At 47.2% G+C, this 20,066-nt stretch overlaps 1 protein-coding gene across 1 annotated transcript in view; it reads right to left on the bottom strand.

Moving 5' to 3' along the window:
- SHC4 (SHC adaptor protein 4) overlaps nucleotides 1-20,066 on the bottom strand; it is a 113,000-nt gene that overhangs the window by 75,828 nt on the left and 17,106 nt on the right. The window contains exon 2 of the mRNA XM_084899093.1: nucleotides 3,176-3,246. Within this exon, the coding sequence (XP_084755219.1) occupies nucleotides 3,176-3,246 (71 nt within the window). The remainder of the gene's footprint in view (nucleotides 1-3,175; nucleotides 3,247-20,066) is intronic.

Here is a 20,066-nt window from a genome sequence, read left to right as displayed (position 1 = left end):
GCGAGCCTTTGTTTTCCTAATGATCATGTTTCTGTGGAGGAAAACCTCCTCCTTTGCCCTTTTGCATGAATACTCAGTTACTAAGATTGAGATCTGGTCGTGAATCAGTCAAGATCAACGTGGGTGAGGACTCATGGAGGAACAACAGTAACACAGGGCTTCCTCAGGGACTAAGTCTGGATGGAGGGACAGAGGACAGTGGGCTATGAAGTGGGTGCCTTCTGCCCTCTTCTTTTTCTCTGCTTCTCCATTTGAGTACTCTCTGTGCTCCAGACCCTGTGGACTCAGCCCCCAAACAAGTGGCAGGCAGGTCCCTCAGAAAGACAGAACTGTGCCCCACCTTCCTCCTCTGTTTCAAATGCTGGCCCAATCCAAGGTGTCCTAATCCTAGCTCCCCCTTGATTACCAGGAATTTCTTGTTGCTGCAGCCCTGTTATCTGGAATAAGGTGCAAACTAGGACAGACATGGTAAGACCATTTATCAGGGTGGCACATTGGCCATGAGAAACAAAGGTCTTTTCTCTTGGAATTCCAACTGGTCCTTTGAAAATTATTTTATTGCATTCAGTAAGATACTAGCAAAATGAAACTTTGTGAATATGTGAAAGTTAAATTTAAAGCCATTTGAAGCCTGATTCTAGAGTAATGTTTTAATGATAACATCTAAGACAACTGGTAATAAAGGAGTAGGTGAATGTCAAAATACACAGAAGTGGAGAGAGAAAAGGAGAATGAGACAAAGAAGGAAAAATTAAAAGAGACAGAAGAAGAGTAGATATTTGGGAAGTAGGGTGGACATTAGAGATTTGGAGGAAAGTGGGCCATTTTCTTATGCTGGTCACATGAGAACACTATGCCCAGCAACACGCATGTGGCTTTGAGGTACATACCTCATAGAATGCAGCCGTCTAATAGCAAGGTGCGAGGGGGACCAAAGAAATGATGCTGGTCCCAAATAGAATGTTCCCACCCAGGTAATATACAGGGAGACCTATGGCTGTGCGCCGATACCTAAGCCTACATCCTCTTGTAGGATGTCCCATAGGACCTAGAGTTTCAAAGATCACTACCACGTTCAGCAATATGTGAGCTCCTAGAGCAGTGGTCGGCAAACTGCAGCTCACGAGCCACAGGTGGCTCCTTGGCCCCTTGAGTGTGGCTCTTCCACAAAATACCACAGCCTGGGTGAGTCTATTTTGAAGAAGTGGCGTTAGAAGAAATTAAACTTTAAAAAACGTGGCTCTCAAAAGAAATTTCAATCGTTGTACTGTTGATGTTTGGCTTTGTTGACTAATGAGTTTGTCGACCACTGTCCTAGGGGGAAAAGTAAAAACACTTTCTTTCCTATATTGAATTTCCTTTGAAATACCAGTAAGGAATTAATTACGTACAGGAATCAAGGGATACACTCTGCATGATAACTGTTCTGTTCAGTAAATTTCCATTTCAGTTATCTCCTTAAAGTGGGACATACCTATTTAATCTCTTCTCCTTTGTCTTCTACCTCACTTTCCTTGGTGGCTTTTCTCCTCCTCCTATCTGGATCAGGGGGTCCCAGGGCTGCTGCTGAGCCCAGGTAGCTACAAGACACAGCACCTCAAACTCTACAAGCTCCAGAGACTGGGTTCGAGAGCTGGGGAGGGTGGCCTAGAAGCCTTGGTGGCTTCTGAAGCAGGGAGACATGTTCAGCCCTGGTGCACGGAAATCAGCTTCATGGCTCTTAAGCCATGCCACAGACAACCTGGGCTAGCGTGGCTGGGGGCTCCTGACTTCAAGGCAGACCACTTGCACTGTAGGGGCATCCTGATCCCTGAACCTCCCATCCAGCCTCTCCCTCCCTTGAGTCGGAGCCCACTGGCCATTGTTTGGTACCCACGCTTGGAAGAAGATGCACTTTTTTCACACTCTTATGGGACATACCAGCTGCCCGGGTTTTGGGCTTCGTCAGTGTTGACGCTATGGACCAATGGTGTACACGCCACCTTCCCTCTGCCTGAGCTCTCTTCTCCCAGACTCTCTCATGGCTGGATCCCTCACTTTATTCAGAGATGAGCTCAAATAACTTCTCCTCAGAGAGGCCTTCCCCACCACCAGATCTAAAAAAAACCCACCACCCTTGAGCTTCTGCAAATCTGCCCAGAGCATAGTGGGCCATACCCAAATCACGTACAGATGCATCTGTAAGGAATACTATCCAGAAACCACAACAGACACCTTCCTTGGGCTTATACATTAGTCACCTTTGGAAACTTCATGGCACAGAAAAAAAAAATAGTCTTTTACCATTTATTAAACAATGGGAAAATATAAACTTACAAGTTTACAACAATTTATAAAACAGACCCTAACAAAAGACAGATATATGGCTGGGAGAAAGGAGCACCATCTAGTGTGGTTCTCCTGTAGAACAATCTAGCAGTACCCAGCAGCAGCCTTCCAAGTAGTCACATTGTTTGGCCTAGTGATACACATTGAGGGCTTTATGCTATCAAATAAAAGACCAACGTTGTATGATTCCACGTATATGTAGTGCCTAGAGCAGTCAAATTCACAGACATGAAATAGGATGATGGCTGCCAAAGGCTGGGGCAGGGTGGGGAATGGGGACTGGGGAGTTATATTTACTGAATACAGAGTTTCAAATTGGGAAGATGAAAGAGTTCTCATCTTCTTTCAGCTACTTCTTCAGCAGTCTCAGATTCTGTAAGGCCCTATGTCTAGGCATAATTTTAAACACTGTTAGTACCTGGGGAACCAGCTATTTCTATGACTACATCCTCTTACCAGTTCTCCTATACAATGCAGGTGCTCTGCCACAGAGCTGGGAAATCTTTCACACGATGGGATAAAGGGACTTATCCCAGGTCACTGGACTGTGTTCCACCTTCCAGTCATGTGACTAACAGCCCATGGGGACTTTAAAGGCTTGCACGACATTTCTGTGGGGAGAAACTCTTGTGACTTTAAAAACGGTCCTCTTTAAAACAACAAACAAACAAACAAAAATTGTCCTCTTCTTTTGTCTCTCCGTAACTTGTTTCCTGAGCCCACGTAGCCCAGCTGGCTGATTTTCCTTCCTCTGAGACTTTCTAAATACACTTTCTCTTATTAAAAAAATAATAAAGTGAAAAATAAAACACGGTCCTCAAAGCCTCTCCCATTCTTGTTCTCTTACCTTGTAACTTGAGTCCTCATTCCAAAATCCAGCGACCTCATCGACTGCAGCACTTCGATACAGCCCATGTACTGGAATAAGAAAAAGAAAAGAAAAAGAACAGGTAGGAAAAAAAAACAGCACAAAGATGTCTCTTAACTTTAGAGCGATTTCACATTAAATAAACACCTTAAATCAGCTCCTGCTAACAAATTATATTTACACACTAGCTTTCCATTGCTATTTTAGACCAATAATGGACACATACCTTAAACTTCAGTTCAGCTATAAAATGTCAGCTAAAGCCCAACTGTAACATCAGGAATGCAGGTAACAAAGACAAATATGAATTCACTGGTTAACAGCTTGAGCTCTGGGACCAGACCACGTGATGTAAAATCCAGGCTCTGCCACGTGTCAGGTGTGGGGCCTCAGCAAGTTACTCAACATCTCTGCATCTCAGTTTTGTCATCAGGGAAATGGGTAAACAATCAGAACTGGTGTCCTGAGAGCTGTGTGTGGTACATACACGTGCTCCAATATTAGAGGAAGTGTAAGCAGATGTGAGACTAATAATACAGAAACACTGAATCTTCTAAGGCAATAAAACCAGCCTATAAATGCAGGTAATATAGGATTTAGTAATAGAAGATCTTTGTTGTTATTGTTGCAAAATCACATAAGGGAGTGCAAGAAAAGATAAACCATTACATTTTACACCAAGAATAAGTAAATTTAACTTGAACACACAGTATTAGAAAAGGAATTGTGGCTTATAAAGCTCAAAGATGGTTTCTATTTAATGTGGGAGCAGAGGGAGCCACGCCTGGCCGCTGTGAGAGAGCGATATGATCAGTGAGAGCACCTATGCCAGCAGCAGTGTGGAGGTGGGAAAGTGAGGGAACAGTGAGGATGTGCCTGCCCCCAGGGAGGCAATGACAGCCCACACCCAAATGGGATGGGGCCCTCGGAAGGAGGGGACAGAGTCAAGTGGCATCACGGAAATAGATACTACGTGATCGGGAGTTGGTTTGATCTGGAGAATGAGAAGGATGAGTCAAGGATGACTCAGACATCTCCAGCGGGGTAGCAGAAGGAACAGTGATTCCATCAACAGAAACAGGAAAGCCGGGGCTGGAAAAGATGAGCTGGTTTGGGACCCATTGGCTGAAAGGCCCTGGTGGGACATCCAGGAAATGACAAGCTGGGTTCAGGGAGCGTGGAGAGGAATGAAGCCTGGGATGCAGACTCGGGAGCCAGCTGGTAGCTTTGCCAGGTGAGGCCGGGGAGTGAGTCCTCTTAGCAGAGCCTTAGGTGCTGAGGAAGAGGGGTCCTCAGAGAATGAGCTCAGAAATGTTAGGAGAGCCAAGTGGTCTGACTGAAAGTGATCTTTGGGCTCCTTGAATATTATATGCTTTCCTTTAGAAACCATCCAGCCCCTCTCTGCTTGGAAATGCCCCAACCCTGTGGAAAGGTGGCGGGGGCCAGGGGTGCCTCTCCGGACACTCCGTGTATCATTTCTGAACAAATTCTCTAGATTTAGCATCCTAAGAGCTGGACGGTCCTCCGCTTGCCAAGAGCCTAGGGTTGGGGAGGGCGTGCCAGCCAGGACAACCGCCTGGTGATTCCTGCCCACACTTCGCTGGGGTCTCCAGTACTGACACACACACCTTCTTTGAATGTCTTATTCTGAACCCATCACACTTAACTTCCCAAGGCTTGAGCACCTCAGGGAAGTGAGTGGTGTCTAGAAATTTCAGTTCAATGAACCGTAAGACTTAGCAGGGAAAGAAAGCTAGGTGTGTGTGTGGGGGGGTGGGGGGGGGGGGCGGCGTAGAAAGCCCATCTCAGAATTGTCATGCAATGAGATTCCAAAGTTTCTAAGCTCCCTGCCAGGTGAATTGAAGGTTTTCCTAACCTCACTGGCTACGCCCATTTTTCTTGCCTTCCAGTGTCTCCTTCTATTCCAGAACTTTCCTCCTGCTTCCCTATTTCCTGCTCGCCTCACACTGGAAAGAATGGCCTCCCCACACACGTTGGGAGACAGGTCTGGCTACACCTCCAGGTCCTGGTCAGCCTACAGGTGCCCTCATTTCCCCTTCCGTGTGAATCTATTTGAGATGAGGTGACGCACCTATCAGGGCACAATTGTGTGTTTTTTGTTTGTTTGGTTGGTTGGTTGGTTGTTTGTTTTTTAATATATCTTTATTGATTTCAGAGAGGAAGGCAGATGGAAAGAGACAGAAACATCAATGATGAGAATCATTGATTGGCTGCCTCCTGCTCATCCCCCAATGGGGATCAAGTCTGCAACCCAGGCATGTGCCCTTGAACAGAATCGAACCTGGGACCCTTCAGTCCGCAGGCTGATGCTCTATCCACTGAGCCAAACCAACTAGGGCAGGGCATGGTTTTCTAAACTGTGACCAAGCACCTACATTTTTCAGACTCTGCCAGGGTGATTTCCCAAAGTGAATAGCAGAACATGCCCCTGCACCACTTAAAATCCCTGGCACGAACTCTCCAAACAAACGCAATCCTATAAACTTAGACCCCGGGATTTCTGGCTCTGCTTGCCCTTCCACTCTATTTGTGTTACTCCCCCTTCCCCTCCGCCCCCCATGCTTTTTGCTGCCACATCGGTCTTCTCTCTACTCCTGGAATGCACCCAACTCTTTCCAGTCACAGGGCCTTTGCATTGTGGCTCCTCGCCCCACACGGCCAGCTCTTCCCCTGTTGCTCTGCAGGACTGATTCTTTCTCATCCCTCAGGTTTTAATGCAGGTGTCACTGCCCCAGAAGTCCCTCCCCTTGCCCTTCATCACAACCCCTATTTGTCATCCTCATGCCACTGACCGATGATCCAGTTCACCTGTTAATTCGCTTGTTCCCTGTCTTCCTTTCCTTGGCGGTAAGCACCATAAGGGCGAGGACACTGACCATCACGGTGTCCCCATCACCGGGGACAGGGAAATACTGACGGAAGAATGAATACGGCTTTTACCATTCCACTCCAACAGTACCTTTCAGCTGAGCAGAGGGAGGGAGGAGAAGGTTGGACCCAGAATGAGTGAGGAGCACAGGAGAATGAGGCCTCGGGAATTGTAGGCCAGGAGGATGGCCTCTGGAAGGCTTCTGGATTTCTTTGTTGCTTCCTCCATGTGTGTTTTGTTATTCCCCCATCTCAGAGATTGGCATCAGCTAAAACGGAGAGGGTTTTGCAGTGGCACGGATGGGAGGGAACAGTGCTCTACCCTCAGGTGTTATGGGAGAAGCCCACAATGATAATGAGCTCCCACGTGAGGGACAGGGTCTAAATGGGGCAACTCGAGTGGTGGGGTTCTTACTGCAGAGTGGGAGTGGAGGAAGGGGGAGAACGGACATTCCAGGGTTTGGTTCTTAATCACATTTCAAGATGCTGACCACCTCATCTCCTTACTTCAAGGGCAGACCACGGGATGACTTCTGATCCCCCCTCGTCCCTCCACCAAAAACTGTTTTGCTTCACACACTTGTCTGTTGACAACAGCACCGGTGACACCTTCTGCAGCCTCCCTGAGATGAAGTGAAGTTTCTGAAGAAACGTGAATCATGAGGTGCCGAAGGGAAGGTTCCCCGTAGGCCTCTCAGCCAGGCCTGAGGGGCCCGGGCCTGTGGTTAGAGCATCGGCCTGGGCACCAAAAGGCCTTGGGTTCCATTCCCAGTCAAGGGCACATGCCTGGGTTTCAGGTTTGATCCCCAGACCTGGTGGGGGGTGTGTGGGAGGCAACCAATTGATGTATCTCTCCAGCATCTCTCTCTCTCTCTCTCTTTCTTTTTCTCTCTCCCCTCTTCCTCCCTTCCACTCTCTCTAAAAAAATCAACAGGAAAAATATACTTATGAGGATTAGGAAGGAAGGAAGGAAGGGAGGGAGGAAGGAAGGAAGGAAGGCAGGCAAGCCTGCAGTGATCATGACAATGAGTCCATCCCCTCCACCCTAGGCCGGTGAGGAAGCCACTCTGGGCAGAGCGAAGGGGGGAAATCAATGCCTGATTGTTGCCACAATTACCCCAAAAACCAGAATGGGGTTGGCCTCCCCATTGGCTCACACAGTCCATTTCACTCAGAAACCATTGCTGTGAGGAAGCAGGGAACGAGCGCGCATACAAATAACCTCTGCCCTTCTTTGTTTAGGTGCCTGCTGGCTGCATACGTGGATGGTGGCTGAATGTCAAGGCCTGAGGAAGAAGCTTTGTTTGTTGATTTAGATGTAAGCTAGGGGTGACAATGCCTCTCATTCATTTATGGAAGGCCGATCTGCACAGGACGTAGTCTGTGTTCCCAGCCCCATAAGGACAGGACAACGGTGAACGGATGACTTTTCTCTCGGTGGGGTTAGTCATTGTTGTTCATTCCATTGAGTAGATGAGGAAATTGAGGCCCTTGAAGGGACGGTGCCTGGCTCCGTTTCATTTGTTCAGGGAGATGAAACCAGGGTTTCTTCTAGAGCCCAAGTCCATGTCTGGGCTCTGTGTGTGAGTCTGTATAACAAACAGGGCCATCCAAACAGAGGGCTCCTCCAGCCAGCCCCACGCACTCTGCCTTAGGCTCCCAGGTGGGTAAGGAGGGGAGGAGCCTGGGGCCACCAGGTAAGAATGGGCATGAACCAGGCTCCCCTGGGGACAGCAGGAGGCGGCACAGGAGACAAGACTCTCCCTAACTCCTGGCCAGGGGCTGAGGGGAGGACACTGTGGGTGATGAGAAAGGGGCGAGTCTCGGCACAGTTCAGACAACCTTCCCATTCAGCACCTGGCAGACGCCCTCCTACCTCCCAGCTCACTCTCCTCATGCCCCGGGCAGTCATAATATTGTTGTACTGTCTGAGCTTCCACCCCCCGGCTCCCAGGGAGAGATGAACAGCCTTTTCATGGCTGTGTGTATCTTGGACTCTGCATGCCAGAGAAGGAATTATTGGGGTTTTCGGAGACGAGGAATGAGAGCTAGCTTATGGGAACCTCTCCTCCTGACTCTCTTTCGGAACGATATAGTCTCATAGCCTCAGAAAGGATGTCTACAGGACTCAGAGGCACTGCTAACAGTGGTTACCTCTGGGCATGGGAGAGAGGCGAACTTTCACTTTTTATTTCATATTTTTGTATTGTTTATATTATTAAAAAACTAGAGGCCCAGGGCACAAAATTCATGCACCAGTGGGGGGTCCCCTCAGCCCAGCCTGTACCCTCTCCAATCCAGGACTCCTTGGGGGATGTCCGACTGCTGGTTTAGGCCCATTGCTCAGTCATTTGGCCGGCCCTCACTAATTCCCCTGCAAGCCTGGTTGCCCCACACAGCCTGTTTGGTCATCCATTCAATTGTTTCAGTTGCAATGGTCACTTAGGCTTATATATATATATATATATATATATATATATATATATATATATAGACAAGTAGGTAGTTCTATTTGGAGTTAAACAATTAAATAAAGCCTAAAAATTAAATTTATCTCTAGGAACCAGAGTTTATGAATTACTAGTGGAGTTAAGATTCCTCCCCACACACTTTTATTCCCCCTAGGGGCATAGTCCCTTCCTTAAACAGTGCCTGCCCCTGCACTGGGAGGATGGAGGAATATTGTTCAAGGGAAGGTTTCAGGCCTAGGGCCTGCACTTGATAAGACAAGGAAGAAGGGCACAATGAAGCCATCAGAACCCTGAGAACAGTTTATCATCAAGGATGATACCACAAGGGTCTGACCTTCATGCAATAAATGTTCAACAATGACAGAGGCCAGCAATGTGGCCCAAAGACACTGCAAGACTTTCCTGCCAATTTTAAAACTTCTAGTCCTTCTCATCAATAAAAAGGGAGGGGTGGGGGCAGGAGAAGGAAGAGAATGTTCTCTTCATAATCTTTGGACATTGTCTCTACTTTGTTACTTTCCCCTCAGGCTTAGCTCACTCCAGGAGTTTCTGCCTCAGGACTCTACTCACACTGCCTGCGCTCACCAGCTGCCCCACACCATCCACTCCAGGGACCTGCTGCTTCTGTTCTTTGGCTCACCCCCAACCATAGGGCATCCACTGCTGCCGACCCCTAGCCACCTGCGCTTTCCTCTGAACCTCTAGAGCAGTGTTTCCCAAAGTGTGGTACGCGGACCCCCAGGGGTATGGGAAGAGTTTGGTGGGGGTACACGTTGCACCAGAGTTTGGTGGGGATATGCACTGCACCGTGCTTAGCTGCGCTTAATTCTATGTTCTCATGAGTACGAGGGGTACTCAGCATTACGAAAATTATAGAAGGGGTACACATATGTCAAAAGTTTGAGAAACACTGCTCTAGAGCATTTTAGGTTAAAAAGTAACCTAATTTTTAAATGAACAGATGATCTGAACAGACATTTCTCCCAAGAACTTATTCCTGTGGCCAATAAGCACATAAAAAGTGCTCAATTTTGCCCATCACCAGGGAGTTGCACATCAAAACCACAATGAGATATTAATTCACACCCTCTGGGCTAACTATAATTTAAAAAACAAGCCAATAAGCTGCTGAAAATAGCAAGTGTTAGCAAAGATGTGGAAGTCTCCTATATTGCTGATGGGATTGTAAAATGGTGTAGTCAGTAGGAAAATGGGTTATCAGGTTCTCAAAAAATATAACTTGGAATTGCCATATAATCCAGCAATTCCACCTCTAGATATCTATATATCTATCTATCTTCCCATATCCATATATATATCTAGATATCTATATCCATGAAAACTGAACACATATGTCCACCCAAAACACTTGCACACAAATATTCATAGCAGCATTATTCAGAATAGTGGAAAAGTAGAAACAACCCAAATATCCACAACTGATAAATGGATCAATAAAATGTGGTATATTATGCAATGGCAATAAAAAGGCATAAAGTATTGATATGTGCTATATCACCTGGGTGAACCCTGAAAACATTCTAAGGGAAAGAAGTCAGTCACACAATACCACATATATATACCACAATTTCACTTATATGCCATGTCCAGAATCAACAAATCTACAGAGCTAGAAAGGAGGGCTGGAAGGTTGAGGGGTCAGGGTATGACTGCTAGAGGGTGCAGGATTGCTTTGGAGGTTGATAACAGTGTTTTCATATCAGTGATGGTTGCCCAACTCTATGACTGTACTAAAAGCCATTGGGTTGTGAGCTTTCAAAGGGTGACTTGTATGGTATGTAAATTATATCTCAGCAAAGCTATGGCCAGACAATGACAGCAACAACAATAACAGGCCACACAAATAGTATCTGCAGGCAGGGTGTGGCCCTGATACAAACTGCTCAGGAAATCTGTGTGGATGGACGGGAGAGGAACAGTGAGGGAGGCATCAGGAACCATGGCAGCTGTTTGAGCACCCTGGAGGCAGAGTTCATTGCTCTTCCCTTGGGCTCCCAGAGCATCTTGTCACATCTCAAGGTTGCCCTCGCCCAATGGTGCTGCAATTGATCTGTTCAAAGGCCTCTGCCCACTGCTGGATTGTGGGCTGCTCAAGGGCAGGGCGTGAGTCTTAGTCATCACTACCCCTGGCACCTCTTCCAGGGCAATAAATGATTTATTTGAATGAAGGAGCCAAGAAATGATGTTCAGGAAGTCTTGAAATAACCTGCATCCCTACTGGGCCATCTGTCAGGTGTTCCTTCTTAAAGGGGTATCTTGCCAGTTAAAATAACCCTGAAGTGAAGCTGGTCAAAGCCCTCCTCGTGCCGGGTTTGGGTCCGAATGTGCACAGTGTGGAGAAGGAGTGGAAGGTCCTTCCCCTTTAGTGCCACCCTGACTTCATGAAAGCCTGGGCAGGCGGGCAGTGGGGTTGGGGACGCACCTCTGGGACGGGAGCTCTATGGGAGAGCGGGTGTAAGGGGCGTTCAGTGAGACCAAGAGGGGGACAGACCTCCGTGGAAGAGGCACAGGTGGGTGGTCTTGCCTAATTCTGCTTTTTCGTGGTGTGATTGGACAGCACCATTGAAACTGGCCATCCAAGAGCCCAGGGCTGCTAACCCTTCCCTCTCCTCCCTGTTCTCTGGCCCCTGGTGTGTTTCTTCAGAGCACTTGTTGCGGACTGTGCTGTGCATTTGTGTCTGTTGTCTCTTTCACTGGAAGGTTAGTAGCAGAGAGCCACACTGCACTGTCCCCATCACCTAGAATACTGCGGGGCACACAGTGGCCCCTCAAATTAACTTTGGTTGATCAAATTGAACATTTTCTTCTTCCCTCCCTCCTTCCCTTTCTTTACTTTCTTTCTTTCTTTCTTTCTTTCTTTCTTTCTTTCTTTCTTTCTTTCTTTCCTTCTTTACTTCTTTATAATATATTTTTATTGATTTCAGAGAGGAAGGGAGAGGGAGAGAGAAACATCAATGACGAGAGAGAACCTCCGGCATGCCCCACATGGAGGATCAAGCCTGCAACCCGGGCATGTGCTCTCACTGGGAATCGAACCACAATCTCCTGGTTCATAGATGGATGCTCAGCCACTGAGCCACATTGGCCAGGCTGAACATGTTTTTTAAAATCCAAACATACATCTACTCTGCTGAAAGCTCCTTCTGCTCCAGGTTCAAAAGCCTGAACATCTGGATTTGTTCATTCCCTCACATTTGTGGTCTTGGCACCCTGAGAATGTCAACCCTCTGAGTCCTTCATGCTCACAAAGATGGAACCTTCTAAAAGTAAGTCGTGCTGAAACCGGTTTGGCTCATTGGTAGAGCGTCGGTCTGTGGACTGAAAGGTCCCGGGTTCGATTCCGGTCAAGGGCATGTACCTTGGTTGTGGGCACATCCCCAGTAGGGGTTGTGCAAGAGGCAGCTGGTCGATGTTTCTCTCTCATCGACATTTCTAGCTCTCTATCTCTCTCCCTTCCTCTCTGTAAAAAAATCAATAAAATAAAAAAATAAAAGTAAGTCATGTCTCTGCTGTTTCTTCCATAGGCAGCTCTCCCTCCGCAGGTGCCTGAGCAAGCCTGGGTGGGGCTGGGAAGGGAGCTCGCCTGCCCCGCTGGCCCCAGCCCTCACTGGGATGCGCTTTCCCTGCTAAGCAGACCCCTTGGTCCACAGCCCATTCCTAGTCCCTCGAAGGGAAGCAGAACTGGTAACATCTCAGCATATCTCCTGGGGAATTTTAGAATTAAATGAGGGAAGTTTTATGTTGCTTCAGGAGAAAAGTTTCTCTTTGACAGTGGGCACCCCAGGATGCCACGCATAGAGAGTCTTGCGTGTCAGAAGCCCAGATCAACAGTAAAGATCTTGGTCTGGTTGACACCTAGGTGATACTGGAATATACTAGGACACAGTTTGTCTACAAGTGTCCAAAAACCCACCTAATTAATCAGAAAAAAAGTACTGGTTGTCTGTGGGCGAGAAAAATATGACAACCATCTGCATCCCATGAGGCGGCTATGTGGTCTCATACCAACAGTCCTACTCCCATTGACAAGTCCTACACACGGGGCATTGTTTGAGCTGAGAGGCCTCATGTCTGCCCACAGACACAGTCACTCAGCTGGAGGTCATTCCTGTGGCAAAGCCACCCTGACAGCACTCGGAAGGCTGTGACTTCTCCGAGGAGCATCTCCACACCCGTGTGCTGGGAGACACGCTTGGCTCTCTGTGGCTGGGCACAGCGGGAAAGTCAGCCACTGTGGTCATGAGCTTTTGCCCAGAGATTTATTCTGTCTGTTGTCACGAGTGTCATCACAGTGAAACTATGACAGAACCTGAATGGGCGTAGAAGACCCTTTCTGCTAATGGGAAAGCTGACTCCCTGAGATGCAGTGGTCCACTCAAAGGCCACAGGCCTGGTTAAAGGAGAAGAACCACAGCTCCTTACAGCTGTGCGACTCCATGCCATGTACCTGACCTGGAGAAGTTCACCATCTGGGCCCTAGATTCTAGGGGAGATGCCAAGCCCTGCTTCTGTGAAGCACACAAGCTAGCACGCGGCAATGTTGAACACTGGCCTAGCAGGCTCAGTGTTTCATCCTATGGACGCGACGTGCTGACAGCAGTTCCCTCACCTCATGGTACCTGGCTCAGGCAGGGGAGTCTCCCTGATGCTTACCCGCTGCAGTGCCCCAAGCTCCACCATGGTAGAGTTGGAGATACTTAAAATGAAAATGAATTCAGGAAACTAGAAACTTCTGAATTGAAGATAATACATTGTATTTCTCCTCTACCTACCCAAACAATCTCAATCTCTCTCCCTCCCTCTCTCTTTCTCTCTCTCTCTCTCTCTCTCTCTCTCTCTCTCTCTCTCTCTCTCTCTCTGTGTGTGTGTGTGTGTGTGTGTGTGTGTGTGTGTGTGTGTGTTTTCCCCATGAAGAAGAGAAAAAGAAGAGTGGTAAAGGCAGGCATCCGCTATAGGTGGCAGAAGTGTTAGGTTCTATAATAACAGCAACTTAGGAACGGCTGCTGTACCCACCCACCACGCGAGACAGTCAGTGCCACACTCCGTTGGTCACCCTTTGTTTTCCAAGACCAGGAATTGTATGGCTCAGGGTGAAATCTCCTTGACCAAGTGTGCTTTTTGCAGAAACTCCTTAGGGGCCTTGTATCTTATATTCAATTTTAATGTTAAGTTTCAAAAGCCACAACCAACAGCTTTAAGCTAAGTCCTTTGTGTGGAGTGACAAGCGTTGACACTGTGTCCCAGCCTACTCAGAAACTATGAAGGGATTTTTATCCCTGTATAGGTACAATCCTTGGAGACCAAGAACGCTGTCTTCTGTGTTTCTTGGAGGAAGTTTCTAACCTGGTGGGACTGGCTCCCCATGATGACATGAGACGTGGGAGGCTGGCCCTGCTCAGATGAAGTTGCTTTTGGAATTAGCGATGGACTACTCTCTCCTGACGGGCCCAGCGATATCCCAGGTTGTATCACAGCGTTAATGCATCCAGAGGAGGAGCCTTAACAGTGCTGCTTACAGGAAGGACCACTGAATAATTGATCCCAACAGCCGTTTAACTAGAGACCTAGGGTTAAAAAGGCAAGGGCTTTCTCTTATTCCCTGGAAGGTGCTCATTCCTGTCTACTCACTTTATTTTCCTCTTATTTTCCTCTGAACAATCGTTTCTTTATAGAATCCCATGTGGGCATTATTAGAGCTGCTCTACATATAGTTCCAATATTTCCCCTTCCCAGCACATAGTAGGGGCACTTCCACTGCTCCTTTGAGGCTGGGCGTGGCTCCTGATTTAGTCAGTGATACTCAGGCGGCCTATCCCGTTGGGAGTGATGGTTCACATTTCCCGTCTCTTGTCATTGGGAAGCACTGAGCCTGAGCCTCCCTCAGCCCAGTCCTGAGGGAGAATAACACAGATTAGAGACTCCTCCCTCGCCCTCAGCCCCCTGCCAGCCAACTTGCTGTGGACGCATGGCCTAAGCAAGAAATAAACCATTTTCGTCTAAGCCACTGGGCTTGCTTATCAACGCAGCAGGACCCAGTCTACCCTGACGGTTGCAGTAACATAAAAGGGAAGCAGGGCCATGCCCTAGTGTAGGAGCATGAGCTCGGAGAGGCTGGCCTGGGTGTGAGCCTCGGCTCTGCATGCCCTGCCTGGGAAAGAACCTGGGCAAATCCCTTCACCTCGAAGGCCTCCGTTTCCTCATCTGTAGGCACAGTGACATGCCTGCTTCATAGGCTCACTAGGAGGCTCAGAGGAGGAAATGCGTGCTGTGGTGCTGAGCACCGTGCCTGGCACATGGGAGAGGCTCAGCAATGGCAGTGACTGCACGGGATGGCGATGTTTTTCTTCCAGATCAGTTTCACCTGGCTCCTAGTTTGGGGAGCTGATAGATAAGCCTCTACCATGGAGGGAGCTCAATCAAGAGCACTCTTTACAGGAGTGTGATACACGCAGGGACGCGAGGTACTATGGGAGTAGATAGGAGGGTCTCCAACCAGCCTATGAAGAATTTTCATTAGGAGGGATCCTGCTTTGAGTCATGAAGGCACCTAAGGAGAAACTGGGCAAGGAAAACAGCATGTGCAAGAGGTAAGGCAAGAATAAGGGGCACTCTAAAGCCTCCCAATTCTTCAATATGACTGGAATTCGGAGATACAACTGAGGTAACAGGCAGGAGCTACATTAGTTATCTAGTTAACTGTCTGCTCGCACAATTCGATGAGCTCCTGGGGGCTCATCTACCTTGAATCCTTGGAGTCTGGCACAGTATGTGGCACAGAGTAGGCTCTCAGTAAATGACCACAGACAGAGGACTATAACCGCATTTCAGACTACCTAAGCTTAAGCTTGACGCCAATTTCTCCTCCTTTTCCCATAAGTTTCCAAACAACACTTCCACCCAGCCCACTTCTCAGACCCAAATAAATATAAGCTAAAAATACAGCCCAGGTCATGAATCATAAATGAGATGGAAAAGCAGTGACTCACAGAAGTTAATCGGCTTCCCAGGAGAGCATTGCCGGATGTCCTTCGCTCTGACAGGTAAGGCAAAGCGCCAGCACGATTGCTACGCAGGTGAAGCTAATGCAATGCCCAGGCCTGCCATTGGTGCCCACCTGGTATCCTAAGGCCCCCATTCAGAGGGGCCAGGGGCAGCAGCCCTGTGCATCCCCACAGAGACTGACAGGGGTGCCCTGGGTGTGTGCTCAAGAGCATGGCAAAGAGCCCTGCCTACTGGGTCCACCGTCGTGTTGCCTGTGACCTTAATTTGGTTACTGCTGTAGCCAAGGCAACACCTTTGCAGAATGGCTTCGCAGTTGACCTAGCATTATATTTTGTGTCCTTGTCTAATTAAGTTGGAAACTTAATCTAATCTAATAGTGATGGTGTGTGTAGGTCTCTCCTGCCAATCCATAATGCAATTAAAATCCTACATCTTTGGGGTTTTATGACCTTGATTCTCAGATTGGAGATCCTCAAAAATATTAAATAAATTGCACCCTTCATCCCAAAATAACACAAATATGACTCAGCCTTGAGTACCCAGAATTGTGGGTTGTTCCACGACCTAAAGGTTTTGGTTGAATCAGACACTTATTGGAGGACCAGAATGCATCACACATGAGGGCATGTGCAAGTGCTCCTGCAGGGAGACACATCTGAGCAGCTCCATCAACCTGTCTCTTCTCTTCCCTTCCCCACTAACAGTGTCTGCACCCACCCCCTTTAGAAATTCAAATACCCTTAAACTTTTGCACCTGCCCCTGCCTGTCAAGTTAAATCCCGCTCTCTGGGAATAATCTGAAATCTTGGATACAGTATAAAGAACTAAATTATTATTACAAACTGAGTACCATTTCATTGTCACTGAAAAAAAAAAAAAAGAAACAATTGGAAAAGGCCAACATTTTTGTCAGCCATTGCCATGTTTAGTCAAACACTACGTCCCAGTGAGAACCTCTGTGTGATAGTGGTTTCAATCTTCCCAGCTCTCTCAGGCAGTAACTAGCCTAGTGTGTGGTCATATCTGGAGGTCATGGTGGCCAAAGAACCCCATTCACACCGCTCCCCCCTCCAAGTCACAGCCCTGGAGTTTTACGTGAATGGTCCGTTGTTCTGTGTTACACTAAAACCACAACTCACATGAGTCAGTCTCCCACTGGTGATAAACTGCTAAATGATGTCGTACTGGTTTTCAGCGTCTAAGACATCTCTGAAAGAAGCAGCCAACAATATGCCTTTGCAGAATTGCAGCCCAAATGTTACTCATCTCTCATTACACTTCTTTTTACATGAAACACAAGAGCTTACGGTAGCAAAAGCCAGTACATTCTGACTCCTATTATGACTTGGAAGGACCTTGGAGATTATCCATCCCAACCGGTCTACTTTTCATGGATTAAAAAATCAGGTGGTTTATCTGATGTCATTTGGCACTTAAAGGGCAGGCAGAGTAGAGCTACTAAAGATACAAAACAGGAGAGAATCCAAGATGGCTGCACAGGTAAACACCTAGCCGCAGCCGCACACAACAATTTCAATAAAATACAACTAAAATATAAAAGGGACATTACCCAGAACTATAGGAAAGTCGACTGACTGGAAATTCTACAACAAGAAGCAAGGAGAAAACTAGAAGGAAGAGCGGAGGAGCTGTAAAAGCCTAAGGTATGAAGACACATGGCGCGAGCAGAGAGGACGGAGCCGGAGAGGAGGGGTGGCTGAGTGCCTGGCTGGCGTTCCCTAGTGGGAAGGAGATAAAAGCTCCGACTGTGCTGAACCCCAGACCCGACTGCTCTGAACCTCAGTTCTAGGCCAGACTCCGGGGACCCAGGCTCACACAGAGGGAGCTGGGCTGTAAGGCGGAACCCCGGGAGAGTGGCGAAAGGAGGTCCTGGAGGCGCGCACATTACGCACAGAGAAGGGACGGTTGGCTGTGCCGCGGGATTGCCCTGGCAGGAAGGAGACAGGGGCTCCAGACAAGTCTGAACACCACCTCCAACTCCTTTTCCAACTGAACTGAACCCCAATACCGGGCTCATTGGGGGAGAGCCTAGACTGTTTGGTAGCAGGCGAAAATCGAGGGCATCTTTCTCTCAGAGGCGCTTGCAACGAGTACTGAAGAACCCTGAGACTCAGGAGCTGCATAGGGCGGGGCTAACAGAAGCCAAAGCTGTAGGCTCCACCCTGAAACCCTGCCCCATCAGGGAAGCTGGGAAAATGCCGAGACAACGAAATAGATCACAAACGAAAGAAATGGAGGACAAAAAGCGACTGGATATAGAGTTCAAATCTATGCTTATAAGGTTTTTCAAGAATTTCCTAGAAAAGGTCGATAAGACCTATGAGGATATGAAAAGGGATCAACTAGAATTAATAAGGGATCAACAAGAAATAAAGAATACATTGTCTGAAAAAAAATATATATTGTACAGAGTCCTAAAAACAGAATGGAAGATTGCAAGAATCAAGTCAAAGATTTGGAACATAAAGAGCCAGAAGACACTCCTCCGCAGAAGCAAGAAGGCAAGAGAATCCAGAAAATTGAAGATAATGTAAGAAACCTCTGGGACAACTTCAAGCAAACCAACATCAGAATTATGGGGGTCCCAGAAGATGAGAGAGAGCAAGATATCGAAAATATGCTGAAAGAAATAGTGACAGAAAACTTCCCCCACCTGGTGAAAGAATTAGACTTACAAGTTCAGGAAGCGCACAGAACTCCAAACAAAAGGAATCCAAAGAGGACCACACCAAGACAAATCATAATTAAAATTCCAAGAGCAAAAGACAAAGAGAGAATATTAAAAGCAGCAAGAGCAAAGCAGGTAGTTACCTATAAAGGAGCACCTATACGATTGTCAGCTGATTTCTCAACAGAAATCATGCAGGCCAGACAGGAATGGCAAGAAATATTCAAGGTGATGAATAGTAAGAACCTACAGCCAAAGATAATCTATCCAGCAAAGCTATCACTCAGAATCGAAGGTCAGATAAAGAGCTTCACTAATAAAAAAAAAAAAAGCTAAAGGAGTTCATCACCAGAATTATATGAATTACTGAAGGGGGTTCTTTCGGAAGAGAAAGTAAATAAAGATAAAAAATTATGAACAACAAATACGTAAGTATCAACAAGTGAATCTAAAAACCAAGGAAATTAAAAAAAAATCTGATGAACAATATTAACTGTTGAATATAATAGAATCAGAGGTATGGAAGGGGAGTGAACTGACAATTTTTGGGGAAAAGGGGAAAGGGGGTTGTGGGAAGAGACTGAACATAAACTGTGCACCTATGGATGAGGACAATGGGGGTGGGGAAAGGGCAGAAGGTGGGGTGGGAACCTGGTGGAGGAGAGCAATGGAAGGGGGGAAGGAACATTTGTAATAATATGAACAATAAAGCTGAGACCGGTTTGGCTCAGTGGATAGAGCATCGGCTTGGGGACTGAAGGGTCCCGGGTTCGATTCCGGTCAAGGGCATGTACCTTGGTTGCGGGCATATCCCCAGTAGGGGGTGTGCAAGAGGCAGCTGATCGATGATTCTCTCTCATCGATGTTTCTAACTATCTCTCTCTCCCTTCCTCTCTGTACAAAATCAACAAAAATATATTTTAAAAAAATATGAACAATAAAAATTTATTTTAAAAAAGATACAAAACAGAAGTCAGAAATGTACAAGGTGAGGCTGGCCCATGTGGCTCAGTGGTTGAGCATCAACCCATGAATCAAGAGGTCACAGTTCCATTCTCGGTTAGAGCACAAGCCTGAGTTGCGGGCTCAATCCCCAGAACGAAGTATCCAGGAGGCAGCCCACGAATGATTCTCTCTCATCATTGATGTTTCTATATCCCACCCTCTCCCTTCATCTCTCTGAAATCAATAAAAACATTTTTTCAAGAAAAAAAAAATTGTATAAGGAGAACCAGAAAGTATGACGTGGTGGAAGACCAGGGCACACAGAGCTTCAAAGAGGAACAGATTGTTCACTGAATTGAGGGCAGCAGAGAGAATCAATGTGCTGAAGGGCTAGCCAATGACCACTGGCATTTGGCAACTGCTGACTTTGATTTTTGGAGTTCATGGAGCAATAGCAGTAGAGTAGGGGAGTAGAGCCAGAGAGAGGAGGTTTAGAGTGTGCTAGGGAGGCAAGGAAGTAGACCAGCAAGAGGAGTGCTTTGTTTTTCTTCTGAGGAAAGATAAGCTAAGGAGAGGGGGAGGTTACTTTCAGGTTGGGACAGACTTATGCGTGCTCCTAGAGCAGAAAGGTTGGCAAAGACAGGAGAGGGAGAGGATGGAGAGATTGCAGTCCCTGGGGAGGCAGATGTGGACACTGTTCACAAAATGTGTAAGGCCTGATTCAAATAAATGCTTTTAATCATGAATCAGATTCTCCCAAGTGCCCAAAGCAAATAGCTTTCAGCATTGGAAGGAACATTTGCCCTTTTCATATGCCTGGATACTATTTAGGGATTCTTAAATATTCTTATCA

This window comes from Pipistrellus hanaki, assembly GCF_964339955.1.
Source record: "Pipistrellus hanaki genome assembly, chromosome: 1".
Classification (NCBI taxonomy): Eukaryota; Metazoa; Chordata; class Mammalia; order Chiroptera; family Vespertilionidae; genus Pipistrellus; species Pipistrellus hanaki.
Note: the sequence above shows the minus strand (reverse complement) of the source record. Positions and strands in the feature narration are given on the sequence as shown.